At 44.8% G+C, this 16,903-nt stretch overlaps 2 protein-coding genes across 6 annotated transcripts; both read right to left on the bottom strand.

The window, feature by feature from the left end:
* Nucleotides 1–982: 982 nt before the first annotated feature.
* LOC6506582 (2-oxoglutarate dehydrogenase, mitochondrial) lies at nucleotides 983–13,334 on the bottom strand. 5 transcript variants are annotated; one of them, XM_014909342.3, is made up of 12 exons: nucleotides 13,243–13,334; nucleotides 9,694–9,811; nucleotides 9,498–9,635; nucleotides 9,130–9,309; nucleotides 8,292–8,421; nucleotides 6,405–6,483; nucleotides 5,932–6,343; nucleotides 5,009–5,877; nucleotides 4,052–4,946; nucleotides 3,834–3,988; nucleotides 2,581–2,880; nucleotides 983–1,543 (listed from the first exon to the last, which is right to left on the bottom strand). In XM_014909342.3, exons 2-12 carry the CDS (start codon nucleotides 9,787–9,789, stop codon nucleotides 1,444–1,446), a joined length of 3,354 nt encoding a protein of 1,117 aa, XP_014764828.1. In that variant the 5' UTR covers nucleotides 9,790–9,811; nucleotides 13,243–13,334; the 3' UTR covers nucleotides 983–1,443. The 5 variants fall into 5 exon arrangements, with proteins under 5 accessions (XP_014764828.1, XP_032310736.1, XP_001957601.1 ...); XM_032454845.2 differs by lacking the exon at nucleotides 8,292–8,421 and adding an exon at nucleotides 7,245–7,347 and having other exon boundaries at nucleotides 13,243–13,333; XM_001957565.4 differs by lacking the exon at nucleotides 13,243–13,334 and adding an exon at nucleotides 11,534–11,640.
* A 129-nt stretch (nucleotides 13,335–13,463) lies between these two features.
* LOC6506581 (general odorant-binding protein 70) lies at nucleotides 13,464–15,496 on the bottom strand. Its single transcript, XM_001957566.3, has 3 exons — nucleotides 14,947–15,496; nucleotides 14,593–14,882; nucleotides 13,464–14,133 (listed from the first exon to the last, which is right to left on the bottom strand). The coding sequence occupies exons 1-3, from the start codon at nucleotides 15,125–15,127 to the stop codon at nucleotides 13,846–13,848; spliced, it is 759 nt and encodes a 252-aa protein (XP_001957602.1). The 5' UTR covers nucleotides 15,128–15,496; the 3' UTR covers nucleotides 13,464–13,845.
* Nucleotides 15,497–16,903: the final 1,407 nt, after the last annotated feature.

The raw sequence follows: 16,903 nt of genomic DNA, 5'->3' as shown, positions 1-16,903 counted from the left end.
GTGTCCAAGTTGTCTGGGGACAGGAAGATGAAGCCGAGAGCCGAGAGGAACTTGGCCAGAGCATGTGAAAGTGGCCATAGAATGGCCGGGTTGTGAAAATGGAAATTGCTCATCGGCCCACTTCCTGTTGAAAATCTTGTCTCGGAGCCTCTCCGAGCAGGTTTCCCAACCATACTGACCATAAAAGGTTCACCATATTTTCCTTATAAATAGAATAAAACGCGTTGTGTGCCATGCTTTATATAGTAAATTGTATATTTCCTTTTATATCGTGTTAGTCCCCCACATTTTACAATAACTTCCAACTCTCTCGATCTGAGAGCTTATCAAGAGTGTTGCTTCTTGCGTAATATTTGATTTCAACATTCTACTTACTTACTTGGTGCAAAGTTGTGATTTCTTTTTTATATATTTTTGTAACATTAAAAATGTAGAGTTAAGGTTAGATTTTCGACAATGTCGCACACACATACTCTCTCTCTCGTAAAATAGTTTCTTTTTCATTTGGTTTTTTCCTTGGAAAAGTTAGCTGAAGGTTTAAGTTTTTCCTCAGCTTTATCACTCTACAAATCAATATCATATATTGGTGCGAGACAAGGTGCATTGTTAATATTAAATATTTGTTGATTTTCTTTTAGTTAAATATTTTTCAAGAGGATCAAAAAAGAATTAAAGCATTCTAGCTGCATTTAGATGCGTTCCAAAAGGGGTTTCTCAAAAAGAAAAGTATATATTTAATAAAATATTTAATCGCATCCATGATAGTTCTCCTTCCGCGATGAACTAAAGCACAACTCTGTTGGTGTTTCGTGGTTTCAGAATTATACTTGTCCGTTTATTTAAAACAAAAGTGTGTAACTTAGGCAAACAAAAAACACTAATTGATTTCCGACCCGGCTGCTGTCGATCAAAGATGTGGCTTGCAGATCTTGAGATAGTTTAATTATATATAATACAATAAAATAAATATTAAACATAGAAGTAAGAAATAAAAGTAAAAGGATTTTATTCATTCCGAAAGTGTGGCTCAAGTCCTCTATGCGTCGTTACGTTTCAATCCATGCGTTCATATTCGCATAAAGGCTATTTACTAGTTCTGGTATCTTTAGTTTGGATTAAAGATTTCTTTGAGTGGTTTTAGTTTTAGTTTTTGCTTTTTCTTGTTTTCATTGTTCACTAAACACTAAACATTTCGTGTTACTTTTTTTTTACGTTTGCTGTTTGCTTTGTAATTTAACTAAACTAATATTTAACATTTCATTACTTTCACACAATGCTCTTAACAATTTCGTCATCAAAAAATCGTATCAAAGAGTCTGCATACGTTTCAATACAAAATATAATCGTAATTAATATTCATCTTCATCTCCGGAACTCCGGCAATCCGTCACTCCGGTACTCCATCTCCCCGAGAACATCATCACTATCAAATCTAGAGGCGCCTTAAGTCGAAATCGCATCGTTCAGCAGCGCGTTCAGCTCCCTGATGTGCATGGCCTTGGATCCGGTGGCCGTGGAGGCTCCGCAGGCGCGTCCGACATAGCTGTTTAGGATCAAGATATCGATTAGTAAGGATTATATAATCGCTCTAGGTGGGTGAGTTTGCACAACATTCGATTCTTGACGGTTAGACACGTGCACTAAACCTTAGTCTAGTTCAATGGTTTGATTTTTAGCACAGTTATGTAAAAAATGTTCAATGAAATGAGGGGTTAGAGCAAGCGAGGGGTATTAGACAGAGTATTTATTATAAATGTGATGAGGTCTTAGGTCGAGGGGGTAATAATAAAAGGGAAACCACACGAAACCCAAACATTGTGGACACAATGGACCCCACGGGAAAAGAGAGACTCTGGATCATCAGATTATATACCATTATTCTCAAGCTTTCTTGAACAGCAAATTGCCTAAAATCGGATGGAATATGCATGAGATGTCTGCCTACAAGCCTCAAGGTGGCACAGAGTATGTTTTTTTATGTCTTTGCTGGCATTCACAACACTTTGGACAAACATACAGTACAGATAGAGGTTAGATGGGGGGGGGTACGAGTAGAACAAATGTCGGGGTTAACTGTGGTTATCTCTTTTACGACTGGGACTTGCGAACGGCCAAAAAATAAAAAACGGGGGTGGTATCAAACATATCAAAAAACGAACGAAAAACTTTCCAAACACGGGACTGGGACTCGAAATCAAGGCGACAGTGCTCGAGGATTAAAAGTTAGGAGAGTGGAGTAGTAAGTATTAGTGTCTTGTCTTATTTTAATTTAATTTTGTTTTTTTTTCTTGCGATTATGGAACATTCAACATCATGCCAAACAACGGAAATCAGAAAGAATCGCAATCGAGGGGAAAACGTACAAAAAAATAGGAAACAATAGGAGACAAATGAAGAGTTATACGGAACTGAGAGTATTAATTTGGTTCGCTCCGAATAGTTAGGATTAATAAAATAGTATTAGATAGTAGGTAGATTAGATTAAGTTTTAGATTTGTTTGTTGTTGTTGTTTTAAGTTTATTTTATCGCACGCATCGGGGCAGAGCTTCTAAGAGCTACTTTTGGGGGCCCGCTCTCACCTAATTTTGCGTCCGGTTTTCGATATGCGGCCGCCCGGTGCGGCAGCGACGCCCGCGGGCCTATTGAAATCGTGGCGTACGTGAAAGTGTTTGGCGGCATTAAAGTCACTACCGATGGCGCCGCTAGCAGGCGATGCCGGATCGGAACCAGAATCCGATTCCTTCGTAAACATGCGGCTCAGCCAGGGTTTCGATTTTTGGAGGAGTTCGGAGTTAGAATCGGAATCGGTGGCGGATACTTGATTAGTATGATCAGTAGTATTGGTAGTATTGGAGTAGGAGGATTGCTGATCGCTTTGGCTGTAACAATAACACATACACAGAGAGAAATACGGAGAGAGAGAAAAAGAGAGAAAGGATTTGGATTTTGTTGCTTTTCGTTTCGATATTTTCTAAATCTTTCCATATTTTTTGGTTTTGGTTTCTTAAATTTTGTTAATTATTTTTTTGTTTGTTTTTTAAACCAATTGCACGTATTTACAGAACGAGTGGATGTGGATTGGGGAGGGTGGACAAAGGGTTTCTCAAATAAAACAATACTTTGGTTTGCTCGTCTTTCACAAGGTTCGATTAGTAAGTTGAAAGATAAAACTGAACGGAATCAAAAGTTAAACGAAATCATAAATAAAAAGCCATGCTAATTAATGATGGAATGATTATGGATGAAGCCAATTTGCTGATGGACTCGCTTCGAGAATCTCAATGCTATTTACTTTTGAGTTTAATGATTAAATTTTCTTTCTTTTTTTTTGCAGTGCTGGACATGCTCATCCAAACGAAAAGATAAACCAGAAGCGTATATCAGTTCAGTGTTTGTGTTCTTCTGTGGAATGTTCTTATAAGACTGGCTAATATTAGGAGGTATTGCTAGGAGAGAGATAGAAAGGGTAGTGGGTGCTTCGAGAAGAAATTAAATCTGCAGCTAGAAAGCATATGAGGGATGAGATAAAACAATTTCAGAAGCAGTATGACGACTGCCGAGCCAATGATACATGAGAATAATTTCAAATCAAAGATAGATTAATGCAAAAAATGATAGAATGAAACAATAGCAAAGTAGAGGAAGATAATCAGAGAAAATCAACGTAAAATTAGACACAGTGCACGATGAGAGAGCGGTGCACGCCAGAGATTGTGGAGACAGAGAACTAATAGAAGAGAATGTTTGAAGAATTGGACCCTGAGATAGACAGGGGGACTCGGGTCGGGTGGATTGATTCTGTGGCCTTAGATTTCTAGACCCCGGCACCTACCTCACGTCGCGGCTGTGGTTGAGGGCGGTGAGGAAACGCGGCTGGACGTAGGTCCAGCAGCCCTGGTTCTTGTGCTCCTCCTGGGCCCAGACGAGCTCGGCGTTCTTGTAGAGGTTGGCCTGCTCCTTGACCAGGTCGAAGGGGAAGGGCGATACCTAAGAACCAAAGGAGATTCAGCTCAAAGCTCATAAACTCAGCTCCAAACAACTTCGGCTCACCTGCTCCACGCGCACAATGGCGATGTCGCTCTCCAGCTGCTTCTCGGTACGAGTCTTGGTCAGATCGTAGTAGACACGGCCCGTGCAGAAGACGACCTTCTTCACGTTGCTGGGATTCTGGCCGGCGGGGCCGTTGTCGGGGATGATGCGCTGGAACTCGCTGCCCTCGCTCATCTCGCTGAAGGGGCTCTTGGCCTCCGGGTGACGGAGCAGGGACTTGGGCGTGCACAGGATGAGGGGCTTGCGGAAGGGCAAGGCGATCTGGCGACGCAGGATGTGGTAGTAGTTGGCGGGCGTAGTGCAGTTGGCCACGATCCAGTTGATGTCGTGCAGCTGGCGGATAGCGAACTCATCGGACTCCGGAGGGAAGTAGTCGGGATCGTCGCTGCTCATCTGCAGGAAGCGCTCCACGCGGCACGAAGAATGCTCGGGACCCATGCCCTCCATGCCATGAGGCAGCAGCATCACCAGACCGGACTGGCGCACCCACTTGGACTGGCCGCTGGAGATGAACTGATCGATGATCGACTGCGCGGTGTTGCTGAAGTCACCGAACTGGGCCTCCCACAAGACGAGGGCATTGGGGTTGGTCATCGAGTAGCCGTGCTCGAATCCGAGCACAGCGTATTCCGACAGCGAGCTGTTGGACACGGAGTAGGGAGCCTGGTCGGGGTACATGTGCTGCAGCGAGTTGTAGGTGGCCTTGTCCACCAGCTGATGGTGGAGCACGTGGTGACGGTGCGAGAAGGTGCCACGCTCCACATCCTGACCGGACAGGCGGACGTGGATGCCCTCCTTCAGCAGGGAGCCGAAGGCCATGGCCTCACCCAGAGCCCAGTCGGCAATCTTCTCATCAACCATAGCCTTGCGGGCAGCCAACACACGCAGCAGACCCCTGAAAATGGGAATAGGATGGTTAGTCACAAGATCAAGTAGTTTTCGCAGTTTCTGGATTACTTGTGGATCACGAATTCAGCGGCATTGGGTGGGGGCGACGAGAATCGGTTGCCAATGTGGATCAGGGTCTCCTCCTTCACACCAGTGGGGGCCACCTTGAGGGGATCCTTGCCCTCGAAGAAGCCGGACCAGGGCGAGTCCAACCAGTCCTTGTACTTGACGTGAGTCTCGGTCTTGGCCAGGGCGAAGGCCTCTTCGCAGATGTTCTCGTACTTGGCGGCCACGGACTTGACCTCCTCGGCGGTGCAGGTGCCCTCGGCGATCAGCTTGTCAGCGTAGAGATCCAGGCAGTTCTTGTGCTTGCGGATCTTCTGGTACATGAGTGGCTGCGTGAACATCGGCTCATCGATCTCGTTGTGTCCGTTGCGTCGGTATCCCACCAGATCAATGACACAGTCCTTGTGGAAAGTGGCACGCCATTCAGCCGCCACCTTGCACACATGCATCACGGCCTCCGGATCGTCGGCGTTGACGTGGAAAATGGGGGCATTCACGACACGAGCAACATCTGTGCAGTAGGGGGAGGAGCGCGAGAAACGGGGATCGGTGGTGAAGCCGATTTGGTTGTTGGCCACCACGTGGATGGTGCCGTGGGTGGTGTAGTCGGGCAGATCCGACAGATGCATCGTCTCGTAGACGACACCCTGCCCGCAGAAGGCGGCATCACCGTGAATCAAGATGGACATGACCTTCTTGCCCTCCTGGTCGCCGCGGTAGAACTGCTCGGCACGGGTCTTGCCCTGGACGACGGGATCGACGGCTTCCAGATGCGATGGATTGGCCACCACAGCCAGGCGGATGTTCTTGTTTGTGACGCGGTTCAGACGCTCAATGTATGTGCCCAAGTGGTACTTCACATCACCAGAACCCTGAATGAATAGGAGTTAGTAACTGGTTCCTAAGTATTCCCTGAGCAAACTCACATCATCAGCGGCCTCCAGACCAGCGAACTGGGTGAAGATCTGGTTCAGGGGCTTACGGCACACATTGGCCAAGGTGTTGAGACGTCCACGATGGGGCATGCCCATGATGACCGACTCCACGCCCAGCTCGGTGGACACATCGATGATCTCCTTGAGGGCGGGGATCATGATTTCACATCCCTCCAGACCGAAACGCTTCTCCGAAGAGTACTTCTTGGCCAGGAAGGCCTCGAAGCCGGTTGCGCGGGTCAAACGGGCCAGGATCAGACGCTTCTCCTCGGGCGAGAAGTTCAGGACGCCGGGGGTCTCGAAACGCTTGCGGATCCAGTTGCACTGCTCCAGGGAGTTGATGAACATGAACTCCACGCCGATCTTGTTGCAGTAGACGTTCTCCAGACGGTTCAGGATTTCCCTAAAAATGGTCAGGAGTTAAGTATTTTAGAGGAGAGGTAACATACTTGGTGGCTACTCACTTGAGGGGCAGAGAAGCCTCATCACCTCCGATGAAAGTGGTGCTGGGCAGTTTGAACTGACGCTCCATGTCCTGCTCGCCTGTGTTTTTTATATTTTTTTGGTTATGGGAGGGAAGGCAATACATTAGTAAGGTGCTCCTTGAGATTGGACTAAAGTGTGGGGGTTAGTAGTAAACTGTAGGCGGCAAATGTTGGTTTGAAATTCGGAGTGTAATGACTTTTGTTGCTTCTTAGTTCGGGGAGTGTACGAACAAGTATTTCATGCTCATCTCGGTACTGGACTCGGTTCATCTTAAACTCATCTTAGGGACAGTTAAACTGGCATGCATTGGACTCTTTTTTAAAGTGATAACTGAGGTGTTTCTTCTATCAGACTAAATGGGGCTTATCAGTCGATTTCCCTCCTTTTTTAATCATGCAATCTATTTATGAACTTGTCGAATGTCAAGTATGTCCTTCTATATAATATATATATATTTTAACTCATTGTCACGACAAACACACAACAACAATTAAAATAATAATAATAATAGTATGGCAAACGATGTAACACAAATTTATTGGCAATATATAGGCGTATATTTACTTGGTTCTATATATCATTTGGATACATTTGTGTGTCGGTTTGATTTTGATTTTGATGTTGATATCGGTGAGCGTGCGTGGGTGGGCGCGTGAAAGACAGAAAGACGTCACTACCACAATGTTTATTGGTAAGGTACTTAAGGTATTTACAAATCGAGAGGCGGTTAAGGTTTTAAACTCAAATGGGAATTGGCTCCCGGGATGGGAGGGTGTCGAGTGGGGTCAAGTAGGTACCAACGCCGAGTATTTACTTACCAAAACTGAAATTAGCGTAAATGGTTTTCGTCGAGGAGTTGCCTGGCAAGTCTGGTGTATTAATTTCAAGTGGGTCGAGGTGAGCAATATTATGTCCTCGAATCTAACGTGTCAGTAATTATTGGATGGTGTTGGTTTTTTTGTATTTTTGGTGGCAGAGTATTAACAATGTTTTCGGATTGGATTTCGATTAGGTTTTTTTTTTTTTTTTGGCACAACACACACACATAATACAAAGAGAGAGAATTTGGAATTTTCGTTTAAACATTGTTTTTAAGACGATTTGTGGCGTATATTTGGTATCGATTGCAGTTTTTGTGTTTTTTTATTCGATTAGGGTTTAGGTTAGGAAGCGGTTATATAAAAATAAAGAAAAAGAAATTAATAAATTAAAATTATAGAATAATAGAGTATGGACATTGAAACAGATACAGTTCTCAGCGCACAAAACATAAAACGAAGCAGACACTAAAAGCGGCGACAGGATTTCAAGTTAATCAGGAGTAGTTCGGAGGACAATGATCGCTTGACGGATGGGGCGGGGATTCTAATGTGTTCTAATCATTGGGTTTTCGAGTGTTAATCAGGGATTATCGGGATAACGCAGTGCACAGTTAAGTTGAACAGAAGAGTCAAGGATCTAGGGGTGCCGGAACAGAGACATGGAGAAGAGCGAGTTGAGAAATGGGGATGCTTAACTTTAAACTTTAAACCGTAACTGGAAGAGAATGCCAAACACCAAGGTTACTTACTGGATACTTATAGACCTACATATATAGACTAATCCTAATCCCTTCCTCATCAACTCCGAATTTCATTTAACATTCATTTCATTTTGGCTGTTAAATGTTACTTAAGCACGAGATAAAATTTTCAGAAACAAAAGTGCATATGTCGAGGGGGTGTTTAGGTTTTAGGTTTAGGTTTGTGGAAATGCGGGGGAGTAGCAGGTGGGTGTGCACTGGAGTATCGGGTGGTTCGGTGGTGCGACTAGGGTTACATGAGAGATTGAGAGTGAGAGCAAGAGTTCTGTAACAAAGAATTTACCAAACAAAAACCCAGAGTGCTGCCGGAGCACATCTTCGTTAGCACGACGTGCTAGCCCATCCTTGCAAACGGTCTTTTCGCGCGTTAAAATTCCAAGCGGATCCAGATCAGATGCCAAATGACCACGTGACTATATATATGTGACGTACATATCGTAGACAGATTGATTATATATGTAAGGTATAGGTATATCAAGTTAAATGCAAAACGGTAGCGGGTACTGGGTACTGGGTTCTGGGGTGGGGGATTATCGTGTGAAACTCAACTACAACTCAGAGGACTTAAATTTTATTCAAAATAATTTTCAATAAGAGAGTGCAAATAAAAATAGTAATTCCTTGGATTCTTCCCCCGTTGGAGATTCTACTGCTAGTTCTTTGGTAATGACATGGAAGGCGGTGAAGAAGGATTTGTGACCAATCTTTCCCCCCCCAACAACAGAAGCTACTTGGTGGTGGTGGGTGAGCCCGAAATGAAAAACAGAAAACCAAGCTACCATGATCCATCCCAGATATAAATATGCTCTCTACCAACTAAATGGGGGATGCAGTGGAGAAATCATAGACAGCGTTCTAATCTACCATGAATACTGGACTCGAAATGATCTGGTCGGGGGGTATATGCACAAAAATGAGAACACACAATAAACGGAAGGCGGAGGCGGAGGCAACTCTAGGGGTCTATAAAACATAAACAATTAACTGAACCTAAGAGAACGAAACAATAAGCGCCAAACGAATACGAAAACGATCCGCAATGGCTGTAGCTGTCGCTGCAATCTCAACTTCAATCGACTTGGATTGAGAGGGGGTGCCGGGACGAGCACGAGCCGACGTACCTGGTAGCTCCTGATGATGGCCTGAACGGCCAGATGGTCGTCGATGGTCTTCGAGTCGGGCGCAGCTCCGCCAACGGCGCCTCCAAAGTTGAAAGCGGTCAGGGGCAGAGTGTTGGCCTGAACCGGGGCGAGGTTGGGCGGGCTGGTGTAGCTGTTGCTGCGGAAATAGGCATCCCAGGACTGTAATAGAAAGTAATTAGTAGGTTCTGCTACTTCCTTAAAGGCAATACTAATTTTAAACGGAAGCTACTGATGAGTAAGCACTTGAATAATAAATATTTAATAATCCGGAACTGGAAACAGGTATGCAAATTTGTTTCGTAATGCAGATCCGGTTTATTAACCTCCCAAAATCCCGATTCACTTACGGTGTGCACTGAGGTTGGATCCCGGAGCCAGGCGTTGTACATCTCCTCCACGTAGGAGGCGGTGGAGCCATTGGCAAAAGGTTCGGCTGCGGCGGAGTTGTAGGTGCGCACAGCGGCCGCTGCAGTTGCCTTGGCCATCTGAAAGTAGATCCAAAGTAGAAGATATCTGGATGTTAATCCCATTCCGCAGACTCACCTGCTGGCTGCTGGTGCTCTTGAGCAGCCATGTGGCAAAGTTCTTGTGTGCCTTGGGCGACAGGGCCAGGCTAAAGGCTGTGTGGGCTCTATGCATTTTGTAGCTTTACAAAATAGAACTGAAAATAGAGAAGGAGGAACTATTAATTAGACGACATCTTATCAGCGTTATCAGTGCTCTATTATATCACTACTCGGTTCTGATTAATTGATGGGGGGAGGAGAGCTGTTTGTTGACAAACAACCTGACCCACGGCTGCTGTAAATGCGATTAGATAGACCACCGCCGTCCCAGAAGTTGCCATGTACGTCATGGCCAAACTCCACCTTCTTAACTGTGTCATCGAATCTAACCGTCTAATTGAAACTTGTTGCCAGGCCGTTGCCGGTTATGAAATTCCGGCACGAAACCTGTTAACAATCGGTCTGTACTGTGATACAAAATTTACATACGCGTCTCTTGGCCAGACTAGACTCTAGATGAGAGATGTGGGAACCGCTTGAAAAAGCACACGTGACGGCGATTGCTGACGAGACTGACTCCCAATGACGTCAAACTGGCGTGGGCAGGTTCGTCTTTTTGATAATCAGCCAAAAAACAACAATGCCCGAGATACTATGCCCCCAAAAATTATATATTTAATGGTGAAATGGGTTTATTATATGGCCGAAAAACAAAAAACACCTCAAGAGAGAGAGGAGAAGGTCGTTTTTTGCGCAGTTTTTTGTCGAGTCGTGTCGTTTCGTTTCCCAACTTTTAATCAGTTTTGAATATTTGCTGGTTAAATAAAAAGCAGGCACATTTGTTTGTGGTTTTTGAATCACGACCAACATGTTACCTGTTTTATTTTCAGGGGGGGATGGAGGGATAGCCAAGATAATGTCAAGTGTGAATGTCCCGAGGGCTCCCGAGAGCAATAAATTCCTTTTAGGCCATGACGCAGCAAGGAAACCTCTAGACTGTAGACTCTATTAAGAGCCGATAAGGATGCAGGCCCCCGGACTCGATCATGCCACGTAAATTATTCCAGAAATTGTCAAATTAATAATGAAATCGTTCGTGATAAGCCAGCGCGTGCGGATGTCGTAATTGAAGGCTGGTCGCCAATCACTATCTAGACTCTAGAGTCAGTTGTGCAAAAAAAAAGAAATATAAGAATTGGGAATGGGTCGGGTGTGGGGATTAGGGAGAAGGCGTGGCTGCCCGGGTCACATGCCTTATCGATCCGCCAAACGCATGCTGCTGGCCAGACAAATGATTACAAAACACTGGCCCCAAGACCTCCAAAAAAATTAGACAACAATTGGAACAAATAAACCGGTTTGGAGCGGTCAAAGTTAAATATTAGAAAGGCTCGCCTATCACTCTATTGTAGATGCAGTTACTGTCCCAGTTGTGGACACAGATGTTTGGATAATTCAATTTAGTGGGGGCCAGAGGCGGTTATTTATCTATCTGTTTGCTGGCTGGGTGACGGAGCTTTTCACTGTTTTTCCTGCAATTATATTTTTCTGCTCGACATCGTAGCAGCTGGTTACGAAAACACATTACATAAGTGCAAAAAAACAGACTCGCGTGAGAGAAGAAAAAGTTATTAGAACGCTCGAACGGAGGAAGATGATGACGAACGACTCGGGTTGGTCTAATTAGCGTTAAATAGCTCACTGGATTTAATAGCTCCAACACGGAGCATGACTGGAAAAATCCATTTAAATAGCTAGGAGAAGAGTGAATAGAGAGAAACCGAATGAATATACACTGCACTGCGACGTGGAATAGACGAAATAAAATAAATATATATGCATCGCATATACTGTATGCGATTGCTCCAAAAACCAACCGAATATATGTACTCGTCGTACTCGTATCCGTATCTGACAGATACGCGGCAAACGTTTGTTCGTGCTGAGTGCTGCGCGTCGACTGAAGGCGAGCTGAAATACGAAAAAAAGCGGCCGCCGCCGTCGAGAGTGAAATACAAAATTTTAGAAATCGAATTTGCTCTTCACGTAGCACCTTCACCTCCCTTCCCTCCCCCATGGCCAAAAAGGAAGGGGTATCGGGGGATCGGTGGAAAGCCAGACCAGAGTATGTGATAAAAAAAAACACACACACACCGAACACCGGGCACATGACAACGTCGAACGTATCTGTATCTTTGGAGGAAAAGGGGGTCTGGTTTCCTACTGCCCACTAAAAAAAAAAAATACAAAAACCGGAGAGCTGATAAGAACCAAGTAGAATGCCTATATTTCCTGCGCTTATCTAACCGCCTCTCTCCGGCCACCTATTTGTCTATCTTCCTCCCCGTAGCTGGTATTTATAGCCGGAATTTTTGTTTACAACAAACCCAAAGTCCGCTCCTCAGCCGGCTGGTCGTCTAAAAGAAAAGCCGCCCACACAGCCACCCGAAATTCAAGAGAGCCAGAAAGTGTTACAGGCCAAGTGCAAGAAATGAGGAGGAGGAGGAGGAGTGGGACCTGCTTCTGTATCGATTACCGCCTTCGCTAATCAATACAATTTTCAAGTTCACACACGGGCCTAATTCATTTATCAACCAACTCGAGTGTGGGTGCAAATTGGGTGAGAGTCTAAAGGAGAAGAAACCGAACTTTGGAATACCATTTTGGTGTTATTTTTCAACCAAATATATAGAAACTAATAGAGTTAAAGACTCTCAGGAAGAGTATTCAGAAATCCATAATCAATAGGGTTTTGGACTCAGCTTAGCCGGTTCTGGAACCAGCCTGCAACTGCATTCCATTAAGAAAAAAAAAAAAACCCTAGACGAGCCCCCTTGAACAAGAAGAAGAAGAAGACGGAAGGGCCAACAGCGTGAGGTAACCGAAGCGTGTCCAATTCGGAGGGGAAGGAAGGAAGGAGGAGGATTGTAACTGTGACTGATCTGGGGCCACCACAACAGACTTATCGTAGGCTCCACAGACAACTGCCAGCAACCACTAGTTGTGTGTGAGGTTCCCCACGAGAGGGGGATAACATAAATATGCTGACAATGCGGCCGCGCGCTTTCTACGCGGTTTTGATTGATGATTCATTGGGTTGCCGAGAAAAAGCACACGCGGCAATCTCCAATAAACATTGCGTCATCCGTGCCGAGCTGCTCCACGTTCAGTTTACAAATGCGGACCTGCCGCTTGTTTTGCATTTGCGGAATTTCACTTTTCCACTTTTCACGCAAGCGCTTTTCCAAGGTCCGCCCACCTGCATTTTCATTGTGCTTATATAAGAAGAGTCCTTGAAAAAGTGGGTTTTCAGGCAAATGCCATGATTCTGAAGCTGATGGATTCCAAGAAATCGACGCCATTTGGAAGGGGAGGACCACGCGGATGGTCAATGGAGTGAAGAAACGCCAATGAGACTCCACATGATGGCCAAGCGGGTCTCGAAAGTGGGCCAAGCGGAAAACACATGAAATACATGTTTTTCCTTGAAACCAAAACAAGATGTCCATTGCTATGCTTTCTGAGCTCTTTTTCTTGCTTCACCGCACTTTTAAAGTTTAAAATTAGAAAAAGTTTAAATATTTACGTTTTTACAGCCGAAAACTTTTGCAGGGATGAGAGATTGTTGATAGCTTGACACTATCAATATATCGATACATTCTCTTGGAAGTCTTTTAGTGTTATCGACTTTGTTCGATAAGTCGAACATGTTCGAATCGAACATAATGTCTGAGCAAAGACACAAACCACTGTCAAAAACGGGGCCGCCCATAAAATGGCGGGCTTTCAAAAATAAGAGTTTGGTAGATGTTGGAAAAAAGGCTTATTAATTTACAGGCCATTAATTACTTCATCATAAATAGGACTTGGGGAATTCTAAAGCAAGTTTTCAAGGAAATAAATAGTAACTAAGCCTCACAAATATAGGACATGAAAGTCACCCAAGCTTGTTCTTCCTGTCAGAAATGTTTGAAATTGAATTATAATCGTAGTTATTAAAAAATTGAAAAAGATAGTAAAACAAACTGATATATTATTTTTTAAATGACGACTTTAATGGCTCGAAAGCTAGACAGACTGCTAGATAAGTCACCATTTCCAACCATAACAAACAAACATTCGACAAACATCCAATTCGACTGGCTCTAAACATTTTTATTGCAACAAACACAGACTAATAACAGACTAATTAATACCTGCTGTACTGATCCAGACAGTAGCCGGTAATTTGGTCCGATATACAGTCGAAGACGTCGAAAGCCAGATCGCAGCTTTCACCTCTCTGGGGCAGCTCCTTGCGATCGACGCCGTACCTAGCGGTCATTGTCCGGAGGCAGATGTTCACGGCCCGCAACGTGGCCATGAAGAAGCCGTGCTCGTGGACGCCCTCCGAGTAGAACTGGACAAGTCCGTCCAGGGTGGGCCAGCCCTTGTGATCGATGGCATTGTTCCGGGCGTATACGCAATGCAGGAGGCACTGAAAAGTGGCTTGATTAGTTTTTCCAAACAACTGTCAGATGTAATTTTCCATTCCTCCTATATATAGATGTATATTCATCCCAGATATACCCATTCAATTTGCTGATGCATAAAAGCCAGCTAATGTGTATTAAGTGCCGACATAAAGTGCGCTTTTCAGTCATCAAATTTAGCTTTTTGCTGGAGGTGTGCGAAAAACCTCTGACTGCGTCGGAGGTGTGTGAATTTTTGAAAAAAAAAAAAAAAACTGCATCTGAAAAGGCATTGCATCTGCGGCTCGTGCTTTTCTTTCAATTGTCTGACGACCCTGACTTTAGGTTTTTGTGGGGCTGATGCCAATTGTTTCTTTGGGCTGCCATTGAACTTAATTGAGCGTCGCTTTGCATTTCATTAACACGAGAAGAAGAAAAGCTAACTGGAAGACACTGCCATTCTGGCGGAATGGCCAGACACTTACCCCGGCTATGCGCTTATCTTCCAGCGGCACCAATGTGGGATGATAGATTCCCGAACTGGCCACGTCCAGCCGGCGAATATTCCTCATCAGCCTGGCCATGTGGCGCTGGGGATGGGGCTCATCGTAAATAATATACTCGTAGTTGCTAAGATTCAGTGGGCCACTGGGTGGGTGATCCAGTTCGATGGCTGCTCCGTTCGAGGGCCAAATAAAGTCAATGGAGTCATCGTTGGGATCAATGGGAGGGGGCTGGTTCTGGGAGACCTGCTCCTTCAGAATTTCATACGCCTCTGTGGGGGGAGCAACCCGTTTAAGGAGTTGTACTTAAGGATGCTTTTCCTATTGAGGACTCACCATTTACCAGCTTGTTTCTGACCTCATCCTGGCACTCCCCAATGACCGACTCCACCTTCCTGGCCGTTCTGGGCGGATTTAGGCAGCGGGCCTTTTTCGTCTCGAAGCGAATTATATATTCCAGTGCATCGATCGATGCGATAACCACACTGGAGATATACAACAGTTGTGTAATGTTCATGGCTGCGATTAATTGGATACTCCTCGCCGATCCGAACGCCTTGGCTGCTGTCAATTGAATGTCCCCCAAAAGAAATGCCTCGCCGATGAAAACGAAAGCATTTTCACTTTCCAGCTAGGCTGGCAGGATGGCCACTGACCACTGGCCAACAACTGTTACTACTAACTTGCTTATGAATTTCCAGTTTTGCTCAATGGGTATGTGGTTCAATGGCAAATGCAACTGCCACAACTGGTTGCACATTTCCCATGCGTGCAGTTGCCTCCAAAGTCGCTGCTCCGTTAGAAACTTGTCCTTAAAATGATGCAGTCTCCTCTACCTCCGTAGTCTCCTCCTCCCAACCACATGCCTTTGAAAATGGTCATTGGCAGATGTGGGCATATAGTACCTCTCCGATCGCATTAGGTTTCATTTCATTGTTTCTGCGGTTATTGTTCTGCGATTCTGTAATTGAGTTGGAAACGCACTCGCTTCGATTGAGTGCACAATTAACCAATAAATGGCCATCACGACCAGGCCCAAACCGGGCAAACTCTTCCGCCTTCTGGCCAAAAAACAACACGAGAATCCCCCCATAAAGATTATCAAAGGCGGTAGTCAAGATGGGCTGGGTTCTGGCCATAAACTATAAGCCACTAAATACAAACAGAGCCATAGCCATAGCCAGCGAAGCGATTCGATCTGGTCAGAGGGCTTGACACAACCACCTAAGATGTCTAGAACCCCAGAGACCATAGGCCAGATACCATAGACCAGGGCTAAGAACAATGGCCAATAACTGTACTTGGAAGTTGGCTTCTGCTGGCCACCGTCCCCACACTAATTATGCTTCATTAAAATGCTCGCAGATCGCGGATCCGCGAATCCTAGGCGGAAATTGTCATAAAGCACTCTCGTCTCCTTTCAGCTGCCGGGTAATTGCCTTTAATTGCAATGCCGCTGCAGTGCCGCACGAAAATTGCACCCAAAGTGGCTAAGACACTGACCTAGACTCCGGCTGGATCGAATCTGTAATCCGTAATAGGTTCCCCCGGCTAACGGTGTCGGGAAATGGAATCTAAAAATTGAAAATTGGTCTTCATAATGGTCTTAAGCGGGGTGAAGTTCAATGTTCTGGGTACTTGATTTTTTAGGATTAAAATTATTTTCCCTACAAATAATATACATTTTTATTATATGTTATGGGAGTATTAAGAAAGAGGTGGTCTAAGATATGAAAATTAAATAATATACTTCCTATTTACTGTTGGATGTCTTAGCTATAAAATCTGAAAACGGAAATTGTTAATAAAAACAATAATTAGATTAGTTTTAAACTAACAATGGAAAGATTCTTACTGTGCATGGGCCAGAATACTTGGCCAAGATTTTGGAGAGGAGGCGGAGGGCAACTGGGAGGCAACATTGTCAACAGGAAGCTCTCCAGGTTGCAACATCGGAGAACAAGAACAACGTGAGCTAATTGACAGACAGCAACAGAGGCACGATTTTCCATTTCCCAGTTTTGCATTTTCTCCGTGGCCATGGCATGGCCACCATTTGACTTTTCCCCATCGTAAATTCCTGTTGCAAGAACTAACGAACAAGGAGTCGGTGCAGCCACAAAATAAATAAGCAACAAGACCAAGAAGAGTCTGGAGTGCAACAGCTGCCACAGCAACAACAACAACACTTGCGTGTCCGTCATTAGAACAAATTCTCTCACCTGCCCCGCCCCCTGACTAAGTTAAAACCCACCGCCCCCCTGAATTTCTTGTAACGCAATTTGCACACAAA

This window comes from Drosophila ananassae, chromosome 2R, assembly GCF_017639315.1.
Source record: "Drosophila ananassae strain 14024-0371.13 chromosome 2R, ASM1763931v2, whole genome shotgun sequence".
Lineage (NCBI taxonomy): Eukaryota > Metazoa > Arthropoda > Insecta > Diptera > Drosophilidae > Drosophila > Drosophila ananassae.
This window is presented reverse-complemented; position numbering and strand designations above follow the sequence as displayed.

Coding starts and splice junctions, on each gene's coding strand:
- LOC6506582 (XM_014909342.3), bottom strand. CDS start 9,789: ATGCATAGAGCCCACACAGCCTTTAGCCTGGCCCTGTCGCCCAAGGCA. Junction 3,989..4,051: donor CCATTGTGCGCGTGGAGCAG/GTGAGCCGAAGT, acceptor TTTGGTTCTTAG/GTATCGCCCTTCCCCTTCGA. Junction 1,544..2,580: donor AAAACCGGACGCAAAATTAG/GTGAGAGCGGGC, acceptor GATCCTAAACAG/CTATGTCGGACGCGCCTGCG.
- LOC6506581 (XM_001957566.3), bottom strand. CDS start 15,127: ATGAACATTACACAACTGTTGTATATCTCCAGTGTGGTTATCGCATCG. Junction 14,883..14,946: donor CAGAAACAAGCTGGTAAATG/GTGAGTCCTCAA, acceptor CTCCCCCCACAG/AGGCGTATGAAATTCTGAAG. Junction 14,134..14,592: donor AAGATAAGCGCATAGCCGGG/GTAAGTGTCTGG, acceptor GCCACTTTTCAG/TGCCTCCTGCATTGCGTATA.